The sequence below is a fragment of the Castor canadensis genome, chromosome 8 (genome assembly GCF_047511655.1).
Source record: "Castor canadensis chromosome 8, mCasCan1.hap1v2, whole genome shotgun sequence".
Classification (NCBI taxonomy): Eukaryota; Metazoa; Chordata; class Mammalia; order Rodentia; family Castoridae; genus Castor; species Castor canadensis.
Window position 1 is genome coordinate 28,463,498 of NC_133393.1, and position 15,743 is coordinate 28,479,240.

Genomic DNA, 15,743 nt, shown 5'->3' on the forward strand with positions numbered 1-15,743 from the left:
TTTTGATTTTTGCCAATTGAATGGGTATCAAATGTTGTCATTGTATATCTCTCTCTGATTAAAGTACTACAGACGACATTTTAAACAATATTGACACTTTAATATTTGTTTACTATGAAATAATTGCTTATATATTTTTCCATTTTTGTATTGAATTCTCTAAGCTTTTCTTAATGATTTTTATGAATATGTATTCTAGATAAATTTTTTGCTAGTTTTATGTGTTGCAAACACTTTCTGCCAAACTTATAGCAGTTTTTTTTTTTTTGCTTTCCTTGTAGGTTCTTTTGATTAACAGAAACTGTTAATTTGAATATGGTCAAATTTATCAATATCTTATTTTACAGTTAGCAGTTAATGAGGACTGCCACAGAGGGCTCTTATCAGCCAGTAACATTCCCAGCTACTGGAGAAACAAGTAACACACTCCTGAAAGGGGATCTGGGAGGCAAAACATGATGTTTTGTACAGGGGAAATTTTGAGATATTCTGTTTCCCAGTCTTCTTTGTACTTAGAGAAAGGGTATGTGTTTTGTTTGACCATTCAGCTACAGCCTCTCTATTATCTGAATAAAGGATAGGTGGCAATTCTAGTATAATTTCTTTCTGGTGGTGGGTCCTCAGTGGCAGCAGGCTAGCATGCAGTGTCCAGGGCAGTCAGCATCAGTGGGACAAACTTCCACATCCAGCATTTAGTGTCAGTGACTTCAGACAACTCATAAGATGGTTCTGTATGTTGCTTTGGCTGTGGTCTGCTAGTAGGCTTCTGAGCCTGGTTCTTCATTCCTTTAATCATTCTAATGAATCATCCAACTCTATTTCTATCTTTTAATCCATTTCTGCCTTAAAGTTATTACATCATATGAAAGTAATTGAGCATGCCTTTTGCAATGTTTAGAGATATTTTTGCCTTCTGGGCATTCTTTGTAGATGAGCACAAGGATTTATATAGATAAAGGCCCATATATAAATACTGCTTTTTACATTAGAGAATGAAGACAGGTTATACAAAATGCATAGAAGACCATCTGAAGCTGTGAATATGTACAAAACATTAGGGTGAAAAATGAGTATCACATTCTTCACTATATGCTAATTAATGCATTCAATATTTACTTATTGATACCATGATCCTTCTCTACAACTCCTCCTCATGTGTTTTGAATATTCTCATCATTCCTGTGCAAAGCTCACCCATATTCATGATTGAGATTAAGTGCTGTCTTTTTCTTGCAGCTTTGCTTGACCTGTGAAGCTCTCACCAATATGTTTTCCCTTTTACCTCACATTGTACTTAGATTTGATGTGTTTATAACATAGTGATTTTATTCTTCAGTGTTTTTCATGCAAAAATGTATTACCTACTGTCCACTCCAGACAGAGTATAGTCCTGGAAAAAGCTCTAATTTTCACTTCCCACGGTACAAATGCATGTTAATCTGCGCTATCTAGTTTGTCTTAATGAAACATTTAAATGTTGAGTGCATATTTTATTGGGATATTCAAAGACTCAAGATAGAAATATTTTGTCTACATCAGCTTAAATGGATAAGATTGATCACTTCTAGTGTTTGTAGCAAATGTAGGTCAAGGAAGAGTTTAAATAGGTGTTTAATAACAGCTTTGTAAAATAGACAATAAAAATAATCATCTTACTTGAATTTCTCTTTTGTTGAACTCCTTTCAGTCACTCTAAATCATTGGGAAAAGACTTTTCTCTGGCCTAGGGTCTTTTTGAAAGTCCTCTTCAGTTCATTGTTCCTTAGGCTATAAATAAAAGGATTCAATACAGGAGCTACAACCATAAAAATAACTGATGCAGCTGAGTCTTTGTCAGTTGAATGGTTGGAGGATGGGCTCATATAGACCCCTGTGATTGCTCCATAGAAAAGAACAACCAAGGCAAGGTGAGATCCACAGGTGGAGAAAGCCTTGAGTTTTCCTTGGACAGAAGGGATTTTCATCACAGCAGAGACAATGAGAATATAGGATGCCAGGATACACACTGAAGGTACCACAAAAATCAGCCCCACCACAGCTAAAACCATCAACTGGTTAAGACTGGTATCAGAACAGGAGAGAGGGAGGAGATAGCTGATATCACAAAAGAAATGGTGGATGATATTGTCAGAGCAGAAGTGCAGACAGGCCATCATAATAGTATGCAACAGAGGGTTTAAAGTGGCAATGATCCAAGATACAGTCACCAGAGAGGTACAGAGATGCTGGGTCATAATGGTAGAATAATGCAAAGGATGACAGATGGCCACATAACGGTCATATGCCATCATTGTGAGAAGAAAATTGTCCATGTTGGCAAACATCATACAGAAGTACATCTGAACCAAGCATCCCGGATAAGAGATGGAATGAGTCTGTGTTTGAATGTTTAGTAGCATCTTGGGGACTGTAGCTGAAGGAAGACAGAGGTCTACAAAGGACAGATTGGCAAGGAAGAAATACATAGGTGTGTGGAGGTGATGGTTTGAGCCAATTGCCAGCAGGATGAGTATGTTTCCAAATAGTCCTGTTAAATAGAGACACAGAAAAAGTGCAAAGAGGAGCGCCTGCTGCCCTGGCCAACTGGAGAAGCCCAGAAGAATAAATTCAGAAACACTTGTTTGATTTTCTTTTTCCATTGCTTGGATCTGCGTAAAACCCAAAGAATGAAATAAAGTTTCCCTTTTTTTGTATATTCACCTAGTTTTAGTCCCATCTACCAAATGATCTCTCTTTAAGCCTCTTATCTCCTCTCTGATGCTTTATGCCAAGTCTCACTGAGCCTTGGCTATGTCCCTCCACCTTACTCACCAAGATTTCTATAGGATCTGCACATATCTCTCCTCAGTAGGCAGAAATTCTTTTCCTCCTTGTGATGTTGGACACTAACCCTTGAATATTCTGAATTGTATGTGGCTGCCTTACTGTCTGCTATGTGTTGGAACACGTCCATGAGACTGACATTCTAAATGGCTCCATGCCAAACATTGAGATTTAAATAAGACTTTCCCCAAAATATTTGTCTAATACTATAGGGGCCATCCTTACTTGAGAACCAGGTAGACCTCATCATTAGACCCCAAAGGTGTCAATAAACTATTTTATTAAGATTCAAAAGAAAAGTATATTAATTTTATTAACAAGTGGATAGTTAAAGCTCCAAAAATAGTTTGCATGAACTATGAACACCAAAATATTTGCAAATAACTTAAAAAGTTATATAACATAAGTAGTTATATAATGTAGAAAACAGAGGAAAAGAATGTCAAGACAGAGGTGTAGATTAATAATACTTCCTGTTAATGTTTTTGTTATATTTTAACAATAATTACAAAGAAGAGGTTCTCTTCTTTGATTATATATTATATATATATATATTTATAATCACTATGACTTTACTGTGCATGCAGATGGTAATAGTGGTGATGTAGTAAAGATGTTGTTCCTTCACTATTCCATGAGATGAAATGGTTTTGCTGTTGAAAATGTGATAAAACAATTAGAAGTGTATGAAATCAGCTTAATAAATTCTATAACCATATAAAAAAATCATAAATTTTTCACCAAGATAGACAAAATATAGTTACAACTACCAAGTACTCTGTGATACACTAAACATTTCCATTATTTGTTAATCTGCACAAGAAACTTTAAATATGTCTCATGTATCCTCATTATGTAGATGCTGAGTATTAAATTTCTGTTTTCTTTCTTTGTGATGCTGGAGTTTGAACGGAAATTGTTCTATCTCTGAGTTACACCCCCAGTCACTGAAATAAGATTCCTTGACTTGAAATCTAGCCTATTTTTCACTAAACCATGATGGTATCAGGGATTTCATACCTTCAGATGGTGGGCACCCAATATTTGATTAATTAATCCCACAACTGCTAGTAGGCACCTACTATATGTTAGATAATGCCTGCTAACCTTGAGTGGAATGTGAATTTGTCTTGCTTGTCTAAGAAAAACATATTTTTTTCTTGTTTCTTCAAACCTGGTCAGTTCCCATTGCACTTACCAAGTACTCGTATCAGGACCTCCTGGACAGGGAATTTAGCTTCCCAATCTCACTCAGAGGTAATGGGAAGCATAAACATGGGAGAAATTTGCCCTTTCCTCAGATGTACAGGTTGAGAGAAGGGATGATTCTCAAACAGATTATGCTTGGTGCAGTGAGAATGAGAATGACTGAAGGCCTCTTCCATATTAAAATTTTCTTTCCAGCCCCTGGGACCCCAATCTTGACAAGCTCCCTCAACTCTAGCAATAATTGCTTCATCCCCCTTGGGGATTTCTCGATGGCATTATTGCACTGTAGGGATAATGACCTGGCAGATGATTCTACAAGGAGATTAAGGAATTAAAGATCTGAAGGTTGTTCATAGGCTTCCAGGAAGGGTTTTGAAACCTCTCCTTCTCTACTCTCTAAGAAACTCCCAAATAAGAAACATATACAAATAACACCAATAACAAATAACTTTTTTTTCCAATTTGAGTTATCTCTTCCTTTGTAGGATTGACCAGTTCTCCAAATATAGGGTTTGTGTTCCTGCTGATGCACTCTGTTAACAATACCATCCTTGATCTTATAAATGCCTGCTCTGTCATTGTTGCCTGAGCTCAAAGGAAACATTCTGTGCCAAAGGAGGTGAGATAACAGTCATATGGCCAGGATTTGCTGGTCTTGTCATATATTCTTTCTCCCAGAAGCAATGAGGCTAACAAAACAGTGGACTAACTTCTCACAACCTCAATAAATGTGTTATCATGGGGCTAACATCCAGCACTTTTGGGATGTTGTACTCCAGGATGCTGTATATGTATGGTAAGGTAGCCAACTTATGATGGTGTGTTCCTAAGGCTATAATGTATAGATCAAAGTGCCAAAGAGTAAGTACCAGCTAGTGTTTTTCTGTATAACAAATCACACCACACCAAATTAACTATTTTAAAACACCAACCACTTATGTATTAAACAATTATTTGAGTCAGAACTTAGCTGTGTTGTTCTGATCGTGGTTTACCTCATTCAAATGCATATAGTTAGTTTATGGGGTCAGTTTGGGCTGACTGGTCTAGGGTAACCATAGCTGGAATGGCTGTGTCTATTTGATACTGTTTCTCATCTTCTAGTAGAATGGCCTGGGCTTGTTAGTATGGTGAATCTTTCAGATTTCTGAGAGAGGGGTGAGGAAGGAAGTGAGGGCTGGGGAGGGAGACAGGAAAAAGAAGGAGGAGGAGGAAGAGCAACAACAGAAGCAGGAAGAGAAAGGAGCAAAGGAATTAAGAGAAGAAGAAAAGAAAAGAAAGAAGGAAGAAAAAGGGTGGGGAAGGAGAAGGAGAAGAAAACATGAAAGACCTTTTCAGGTCTAGGTTTAAAATTCACATAGAATCATTTCCGCTACATTGTAAGTCTTGAGACCAATCCAGTTTCAAAAGATGATAAAAGAATTTGCCCCAGGATAGCAGGAACTTCAAAGTCTCATTGTAAAGTGCAAAGAGAGGAAGACAGAAATATTGGCCATTTTTGCAGTCAACTGAGGATACATGTAAGACTGATTTTTAAAAAAATTATTACTTCTAATGAACTGCTTCTAGAATATGATTTTATCTTCCCAGTATACTTAGGCTCTTCTAGATGAGGTCCTACTTCTCAGGTGGAAAATGTTTCTATCATGAAGTAGAAGAGTTTTGCTGAACTCAAAGCTGTTGCTATCATCTGGCCACTTTGGGCTCTTCATGCTAGTAGACCAGAATGAAATAAAGGCATTAATATGTTGGTGGGGGGATAATCAACCTTTATTGCCATGTGAATCTAGGGTTGCTGCTGCACATGAGATTAAGAAGGATATTTCTGGAACCCAGAAGCAGAATATGGAATTACAGCAGCCATGATCATACAAGAGTAAGGCAAATAAAAGCACCTTGAAGATGAATGTCTGTATGACCTCCTCAGGAAAGCAACAGAACTAAAAGACAACTGAGGATAAATGAAATCTACTTTATGTATCCAGCTTTTGAATATATGCTACAACGAGACTGGAATATTTTCATTAACTCTGTTGCATTGGTACAGAGTTTGTGCTGGGAGCCATCTTGAAAGGCATTCTGTGATAGTTCTGGGACAATGGAATAGATTTTAGAGTTGCCAAGGGCAGATTAATTTAGCAGTCTCTTGAATGCTACTTTGATTTATTGGCCCTTAAATTTTTCTTACTTCAGCCACTGTCCTAGTGAGTAGTCTGTGGAGGCAGACCAGGGGGTTCCACATCTCTTGGGAACACTGGAGCAAGAGCTCAGCATTGTTAGAGCACTGTTAAATTATCGTCAATGTTAATCACAAGTCTTTCTTTTAAGCACCTCATTTAATATTTATTTTTAACTTAAACATGCTAAGAAGTTGGAGGCTAGGGTGATTTGACTCCTAATTGACAGCTATTAGACCCTTCCCTGGTGCCCTAGCTGCCTTGAGTAAAGCTAAACATCTGAATAGACTGCCCTCTCCCAGTCCTGCTGCTTTTTAACATTGCACAGACTCCTTGAGGAAGCTACACTGTAGCCAAGGCTGTTTTAAAACAGCTTGTGCTGGACTTTTTGCCATCACTAAGCCTTGGGGAACTCTAGATGATCCTGTAGCCATTTTCACCCAGGGAAAGCACTTGCCTTGGTGACACAGAAGAAGGCCTGTGATTGGGGCAAACACAGTCCTTCATTTGCATGAAGGTAAGATGTAATTTGTGCAAGCACCAGTGAATAGGGTTCTGCTTACTTTTTGAGTCAACCTGAAGATACCCTGTTGTGCTGCCCAACCCCCTCCCCGGGGTTGCAACATTATTTCTAATAACAGGTTTCTCCCAAATTGTCATTTCATGCCTGTTTTTGTCTTTAGTAGAATAGGATGAGTTGATATGACAAAGATGGAATTTGTAGCAGATATGTGGCAGCAGCCCCTATCTTGACAGGGGCAGTAGAGACAACAGGGCAGGTAGGAGGGACAGAAAAGTTGGGGAGCAGAGGTGGCAGAGACAAGGAGGTACAGTGGAAGTGGAAAGAAGTTGAGAGAGGATGGAGAGCTGAGGCAAAGCAAGATAGAAGGCTTTGAAGAGCCAGAGAAGAGAAATAGCAGTCTCTAGTACAGAAGAGTTCTAGGGACTGTTAAGCCTTAAGAGTCAAGGGTCTCAGAAACCCTAAGCCTGAGGACTTTTAACTGTAGCTGCTGTCAGGAGCTAAAGGGTCTCAAAGCTGTAAGGTTGAGAGCTACACCACCTGTTGCTCTAGGGTTGAGTATCCCAGAATTGAAGTCCTATTCAAGAGCTGTAGTACCAGCTGTCAGCTGCTGCCACTCACTGCTGCTGGCAGCCAAACAGTGCCGGAACCGCTGGTGGTAAAGCTCAAGTACTAAAGCCTCCAACCCAAGTGCCTGGATCCATAATCTCTGGGTTCCATATCTTGGAGTAACTGGCCCCTAGCTCTCTGTCATGTGTGTGTGTAATTTTTTTGCAACTGAGAGAAAAAAATCTCTTTTTTCTTTTTAAAAGTAAACTATTCAAACAGAAGGACCAAGATCATTGGGGAGGTCCAGGGAGTTATCTCTCTTCTGTCAGTATAATAAAGTCATAAAAGACACAATAAGATATCCTGTGACGTTCTCTTTGATACTCATTTTCCCTGAGGAGTGTCATCTCTGGACGACTCTGTGATATCAGCTAATTCACAGTGCAGGATATATGTTTTCTAGAGTTACTAGCCAGATAAACAGGCTGAGTTCATGAAATGGAAGCAGATCTTATTTTGTGAAAAGGTAAAGAAATCACCCTGGTGTGTATGGACTGCTAAAACTTATGCAGTTTTAGTTACCAATGTCTGAAAATATTAATTGAGAAATTACATGAATAAACAATTCAAAAGTTTTAAATTTGATGCCAGTCTGAGTACTATGGTATTGCCCACTGTCCCATGCGCTGCACTTCCAAAGTTGAAAGAAAATGTTAAATACTGCTCCCTGTTATTGCTGTTACTGTTACCCACTGAAAACATGAAACCTCACTAGTTTTAATCAGTCAGTTCTCTTGCCTGTTGAGTTTTTATCCCAAGGATGAATCATCTCTTTTTCTGGCATATGAACACAATATATTCTACCATCCATAAGTCACTTGTATCCTGTTGGTTATTGGCTCAACTGTTACCTTATTGCAGTACTTGTGTTTGGGTAATCCTCATTTTACTTAACAATGGACCCAAAGTGCAAAAGTATTTATGCTGGCAATTTGAAAAGGCTAAAGAAAGATTACTAATTGCTTTCATTGAGTGAAAACGTGATAGTTCTAGACTTAATAAGAAAATAAAAGACTGTGTGCTGAGGCTGCTAAGATCTACAGGAAGAATGAATGTCCTACCTGTGAAATTGTGAAAAAGAAAGTGAGATTTGTGGTGGTTTTACTGTCATTAATTCGGATGGAAAAAACATTAACTTTGTGGGTAGAACATATAAAGAGAAAAAGTGATCCAATTTACAACAATGTGAAAGCACCAATATGAAGGCTTTGTTAAGGGATCCCATTGCCAAAGTGATACCAAGCCATTTACTGCAAGTAAGGGATGGTTATAAGATTCAAGAATAGGTTTGAACTAAAAAAATATACAAAAATTATCAGAGAGTCTGTGCCTGGTAATGAAGTTGATTAAGGGAAAGGATATCATCCACAGCAAATCTTCAATTGTGATAAAACTGGGCTTTTCTGGAAAAAAAATACCCAATAGTGCCTACATTCATAAAAGTGCAAAGGAGGCACCAGGACATAAGACATGGAAGATAAGATTAACTCTGATACTTTGTGGCAATGCTACAGGGCATATGATGAATCTATGTAGTGTACAGAATGAGAATGGACTGTCAAAAATAAAAGCTATTAACTTGTGTTCTGGTGACATAATCAGACAGTATAGATGGCAGCCATCTTGCTTATGGAATGGTTCTACCACCACTTCATCCCAGAAGTGAAAAATTCACTGGAAGAGAAAGGGTTGGTAATAGACAGCGCACCTGGTCACCCTGAATCTGCTATGAAAATGAAAATGTCTAGATTGTATTTTTAGCTCCAAATTACAACCTCATCACTTCAGGCCTATATTTGGGTTTAGTAATAACTGTGGTTTCAGGCATCATGGGGGTCTTGGAAGGTACTCCCCCCATGGATAAGGGGGAGCCTATTATATGAAAACTTTGTATCATAAAATTGGTATGTTTATCAATGAAACTAGCAGTTATGGATATAAAGAAAATACCAAGAGCTTGTCACTAAAAAAATCATAGCTTCTGCATTGTACTCCAAAAATAATCAAAACTCACTCAATATTCACTACAAGATCAACATTCACTAATCTATTTTAATTTATGTAAAGAATTCGTTGTTCCTCTAACATTTTATTAACATAAGATATGAAGAAATCTTCAAACCATTGTCAAAATAAATGTTTAAGAAAACACTTAGTAAAACTAATTGAGTTTATCAAATAATAATTTGATTATTTGTTACTTTATTTTGTAAATCTGCTTCAAAAACTGCTTCTGGATTTATCTAAATTTATCAACTACCTTGAAATCATTGGCTAATGAAAATATTTTTTGATTTTTACTAAATTAAGGTGTTTTGTTGAATACATTAATTCATACACACACCTACAAACACACACACTAAGCATACTTTTCAGTCATAATACATTAATTGAAAAAAATTTGAATACTCAGTAAAATTTCCACCTGTAAGTGAATACTCCATTTTTTTTGCCTCAAGAGCTGGCCAGCAAATTGCATTTGTGAGAATGATGTATGTTGTTGTATGTACTTACAATTTGTTTATTCCCTTATAGCAGTTCCAATACATGATATGCCATAATTTCCTTTTAGCTTATTTTATGTGTAATCTCCCCATAGAAGGTTTAGCTTCTTGATGATAGTGGTTTCTCCTCTGTTTTGATCTCTATCTATCGATCTATCTATCTAATGAAGTACCTAGTAAAATGAATGGTACATAGTAGATGCTTTATGAAGATTTATTATTTTATGTTCGAACTAGTTTCTTGCTCTCAGGAGTTTTCCATCCCATTGTGTTTGAACATGCAAGCCTTGTGTTAACTCCTCTTGAATATTCTCCTTAGTGCATCTTTCACTTCTTTGTTCCTCAGAGTGTAAATCAGGGGATTCAGCAGAGGAGTCACCAGTGTATAAAAGAATGAAATGCTTTTGTTCATGTCCTGTGAATAACTGGATGGAGACTGGAGGTACATGGAGATGAGAGCACTGAAGAAAATGATCACTACAAGAAGATGAGAACCACAGATTCCAAAAGCCTTCTGCCTGCCCTGGACTGATTTTATCTTCAGGATTGCAAGAGTAATGTGCCCATAGGACACTAAAATGAGTGAGAGGGGCACTACCAAGAAGAAGACACTGACAGCAAAGACTTCAGCCTTGTTGATGGAGATGTCAGTGCAGGCCAGTTTCATTATGGCTGGGACTTCGCAGAAGAAATGGTCCAACTTGTTTCTCCCACAAAGGGGAAGTGTCATGGTCAATGCTGTATGTACCACAGAATTGCCAAAGCCTGTAATCCAAGCAGTTATAACCAGTTGCAAGCAAAGTTGTGGATGCATGATCACCATGTAGTGGAGTGGGCGGCAGACAGCTGCATAGCGGTCATAGGCCATCACAGTCAGGAGGACACACTCCATTCCCCCAAGTCCCAAGGCAATGAGTAGCTGGCTCACACAGCCACCATAAGTGATGGTCTTATCCTTTCCTTTGAAGTTGATCAGTGTTTGAGGGATCGTACAAGTAGTCCCACAAAGATCCATAAAAGAGAGATTGGAGAGGAAGAAATACATTGGGGTTTGGAGATGAGGATCCACAACTGACAAAAATATAATTGTGCCATTGCCTAGAATGCTCAATAAGTATATGACCAGGATGACCCCAAAGAGAGCTGTTTCCAGCTGAGGCCTATTGGAGAAGCCCAGGAGAATAAATCCAGAAAAGGTGCTGTCATTGTCTCTTTCCATTGTACTCTTACTTGTTGAATCAAGAGATCTTTTTTATCTTGCACCCTTTAATCCATGTTCTTTTTCTTAACCTGGGTAAACAGAGTTCAATGGGGAACCCGAAGTATTTTCATGGTTACTTTTTTGTTGGCAAGAGAGGAGGTGATAAACAGCTGCTATGTATGGTGTGCCTTTGATGGCATAAGCACTGTCTGTGTATTTTGTCACAATAACTCTAAAAGACTGGCAATGTCATTACCTTGGTTGAATACTTATGGCACTGAGGGTTAAAGAGTTTCACTAATTTTGCTAGGGTGACTCACCTAATAAATGGCACAGATAGGATTTAAATTGACTCCACAATGCTATTTCACTGCTGATAGGGACACTGCTTTTTAAAATGATTTTACAAACTTAAGGATAACTTGTTTCTCTAAAAAATAAATTCAGTCTTCCTAAATAAGTTACAAATTTGCTACACCCCTGATTTCTCTATCCTGGTTTTCCATTAAGGCATTGAAAGATTTCAGACTGGCTCTCCTAATTCTGTTTCATGCAGAGAACATAATTATTTTCTGAAGCTGCATAGAAAGGCAAATTCACCATTTCCCAATTGTATTTGACAAAGAATTAAATGTTTTAATGCATAAACCAATGAACTCTTTTGGTACTGTGGTGTGGAATCATTTTATTGATGGGAAAGAATCTGCTAGAAATGATTTTAGAGCTCACTGTACTCAAACCTCGTATTTTAGGACCAAACCTGAGGAAACATCATTGCTACCGTTTTAAGTAAAAACTGAGAGAACCACCAGACCAATATTTAATTTCCAGACCAATATTTAATTTTCCTTTTTGCTCTTTTTATAACTTTTAAATTTCTTCAGTGTAATGAAACATTATTTTTTCAACTTTTCCTTCTGCACTGCCTAAAATATCAACTTCACAAAAATTGTTCTTTTTTCTATTAAAATACTTGGGACTGAAATCTTTCTCCATCTCTGTGTCTCACACATCTCCTATGATTAAATTTGGTAGCAAATAATACCTGAATGAGTAATTTATTATTGTTATTACTATTAAAATGATTGTTATTGTTATTTCAGAGGGGCTGTGGATCAAACTTAGGATCCCATGCATGCTAACACTCGTGTTCTACCCCTGAGTTTACACCACTCCCAAGAGTAGTATCTTACCACCATAGTCTGGAGTCTGGCATATAGACACTTGTAAAATATTTGTTGAATAAACAAAAAATAAGAGAAGCTTAAAAACTGTCATAGGGTATGGATAATGAATTTAGGGATTATACAAATTTATAGGTGTTCAGGGGAAAAACAAGAGAAAATCTCTAACAGTAGTTATTAAATAGTTGTATCATCTCCCATATAAGAGAAAACTTTAGCTGCCTAAAAAATTTGGTCTACTTGGAAAGATGAACTTTAATTTCAATTTCTTCACATATATCAAAGATACATGGTAATGAGCAGCCATACATATTCAAGTTTTTAAAAAAATGCTGTGTTGTATGGAACATTGTAGGACTCTGATTATCTTTTGTAAACGTCATTTTTCTAAGAGCAAAATTTATGAGCAGTCAAAAGGATACCTTGTCTCTTATGCCTTTCCTGTTGGATTCTTGGTGTCTCTAATCTCTTATATTCCTAAATTCTTTCAGTTATTGCTTCAGAGGCAGTTACTGTCATGCCAGAGTATAATTAACTTGGGATAACTTCTAAGATGCAATAAAATGGGAATTAAAATATTTGTATTCTATGTATAAATCTGCCATTGATATGGTTTGAGAATCTAACTCTGTAAACATTCCTACTTCCTAGCCTTTTTCGTGTCCTGGAAAGAGAGAAAAGAAACCCCTGTAGCTCTTTACTGAAAACTGGACAAGTTTACGTTCCCACAGATCTAATGTCATGTCTTGAATAAGTACTCCTAAGTCTTGCACATGCTTTAGTGAATGAACATGCTTTGTAATTTATCTTTCATATTTTCAGCCCTTGTTTCAAGATATCTAGAGTCAGAAAAATGGTAAGAATCTCTACCATCCTTTTTTAAAATGTTGTTAGTGCTTACCTTTGGCTTTTTCTCTCTATCCTTGTGCTTTAAGGATAATGAAAAATGAGCTTCTCAAATGCACCATGAGAGTTGAAGTGTCTTACAATGTGTTACAATTTTATAAGTGTTATATTTTTTTCTTAGAGGTCATGTAATGGCCTCATTAACTTAGTCTGACATACTTTTGAATTATTTTTTTCTTCTCAGCAATGTACGGAAGGTAACCTGAATCAAGAAAAGTATTCACCCTGACAAGATATGTATAATTCATTATAATCACAAAAGTAGAATTAAACTGTATAGGCTATTTAAAAAATTTCTATATGGTTGCATTAGTTTCCTATGGCTGCCTACAAGAAACTGGAGGCAGTTTCTTAAGACAACAAAAATTTATTGTCTCACAGTTCTGGAGGATAGAAGTCCCAAATCAAGGTGTGAGCAGGACCATGCTGCCTCTGAAACCTGTGGAGTAGAATCCTTCCTTTCATCTTCTGGTACTTTTGGTGGTTTACTGGCATTTTCCTCTCACATGTTGGTTTTTTCTACTTATAAGGGTAACAGTCACATTGGATTAAGTAAGGTCCACTCAAGGTCATTATAACTTCATCTTAACTTGATTATATATGCAAAGACTTTATTTTCAAATAAGTTGTCATTCACAAATAGTGGAGTTTAGGATTTCAACCTATCTTCTGTGGGATGGGGAGGGGGTAGTACAGCCTATAAAAATAGTGTAATTCATTCAGCCTTGCCGAGGCTTAATGAGTCTTTATTTTAAACACCTGCTGCATAGTGGTAAACCTAAGATGAAGGTGTTAGTTCTATCCTATTCTAAGTCTGTAAATAAGGTAAACTATGGTTATGATAATTGTTAGTATTATTATCCGTAATGTTGCTATCACTGTGATTTCTACTGATGTGTGCATAGTAGCAGTCTAGAGTAATAGGAAAGCTGATGCAAACTTGACAAGAATATCCATTTAAAGATTTTCTCATATATATATGTCTCTGTAACATGTTGAAGATGTAAATCATCAATACATATCACACACTTAAAAACTTAATGTCTGACATGAAGGTTGAGTGGAAAGGCCATTCACTTCTCTAGTGCAGTGGTATTTACCTATTGTAGAGTTCAGATTCCTCTTCTAGTTCAGAACTTACTGTCATACCAAACTCATGCATAGACATCAATTCTCAGAATAGCACCACCACATTTTATGATGTAAGGAATCAGAAGTGAAAGAGCAATCTTAGCAGACCCAGGGAACAATTGAATAGGCTTTGGACCAAGAACATGGCATCTTCCATAGAAGAATAACAAATGTTATCGACATTCAGTTACCTTTGGGAAGAAGCAAGATATGTAATCAATGAAACTAGATGATTTCACCTTGATTGGAAAGTTAATATTGAAAAATAAAGCCACATGAATGCTGAAGCCAAAACATGGCACATTCAGTTATTACCAAGTGTTGGGTTTGGATGAAGAACTGGAGAAAGGGGGTAGGGGATGAGGTAGGTAGAACAGAATCTATGGGATAGCTATAAATCCCATATATTAAAATTATGCTTTGCATATGCTCCCCTTTGACAGAGAAGTCCTTGAAAATGAATAATTATCAAAGGAAAGTGAAATTCATTCAAGCTGCTAAAGTTAAACCAATTCTTTTCAAAATTAGTGTTGACCAAACCCATGTCACTCCTAGTGTTTTCCCAGGAAGACTGTCCAGTTTTTAGAGTTTTGATGCAAAAGAGTTTTGCAAGTTGGGGTAGATAATTGAGCCTGTAACTAAACAGAAATTGGGATCTTTGAATTTTATTAAGTCTGCAAATGTATTAAAGGACTAATGTTATATCTGATGAATGATATTACAAGCCAAAATCAAGGTACATTCTTTAGGGACTGAGATGTTTGAGGATATGTTTATTTTTAATAGCTCCCAGAATGTCATGCCCCATGTAACTCATTAGCCTCAGTTTTGGTACCCAGAGGTTGACCGCCTCTGGGGAATAGTAAGAAGGTAGGCTTTGGACAGGTGAAATCAACAGATAATCTTTTTCTGCTAAATCGATGAGGAGTGAACCTATTATCTATACTTAACTTCCACTTTGCATATTAGTAGTATTGATTGCAGTTATGGGTCAATCTTTAAATTCTTCATCCTTATTTTCATAAATATTGCTTCTTCCTATTTAATAGAGGAAAAAAGTGGTCATTAGGCATAAATTTATGTACCTTTTATTCTATATTAGTTTATACTTGTGCTATTATTGACTCACTAAAAGATATTATCAACTCTGTTACCTTCCAGTGTTTTCTGAGAGCTTGTCAGACAAACCTGATCTATTCCATCTTCAGTTTCTGATATTCCATTAACTCTCATACATAGCTTAAAAATATTCTTAAGTGTATTCTATCAGAGAAAATTTAGAGGACCAAGGTATTGTTCATAGTACAGTGTGTGCTTAGCATGTGAGAGACCCTTGGTCCAATCCTTAACACCAACCAATCAAAAAAATAGAATTAAACTTTCATCCATTCAGTCTCTTTTAGTTCTTTTCTTTCCTTAACTTATAATCTATGTATTTCTCCTTCTAACAAACTTTCAAATGTTGTTATTTGCTTCTTT

General features: G+C 36.8%; 2 protein-coding genes across 2 annotated transcripts; both read right to left on the reverse strand.

Moving 5' to 3' along the window:
* Window positions 1-1,697: 1,697 nt before the first annotated feature.
* Window positions 1,698-2,639, reverse strand: LOC109694844 (putative olfactory receptor 1F12P). The gene has a single exon (XM_020177037.2). The coding sequence runs from the start codon at window positions 2,637-2,639 to the stop codon at window positions 1,698-1,700; it is 942 nt and encodes a 313-aa protein (XP_020032626.1).
* Window positions 2,640-10,134: 7,495 nt separating this feature from the next.
* Window positions 10,135-11,061, reverse strand: LOC109694843 (olfactory receptor 2B8-like). Its single transcript, XM_020177036.2, has one exon. The coding sequence runs from the start codon at window positions 11,059-11,061 to the stop codon at window positions 10,135-10,137; it is 927 nt and encodes a 308-aa protein (XP_020032625.2).
* Between the last annotated feature and the right edge of the window lie 4,682 nt (window positions 11,062-15,743).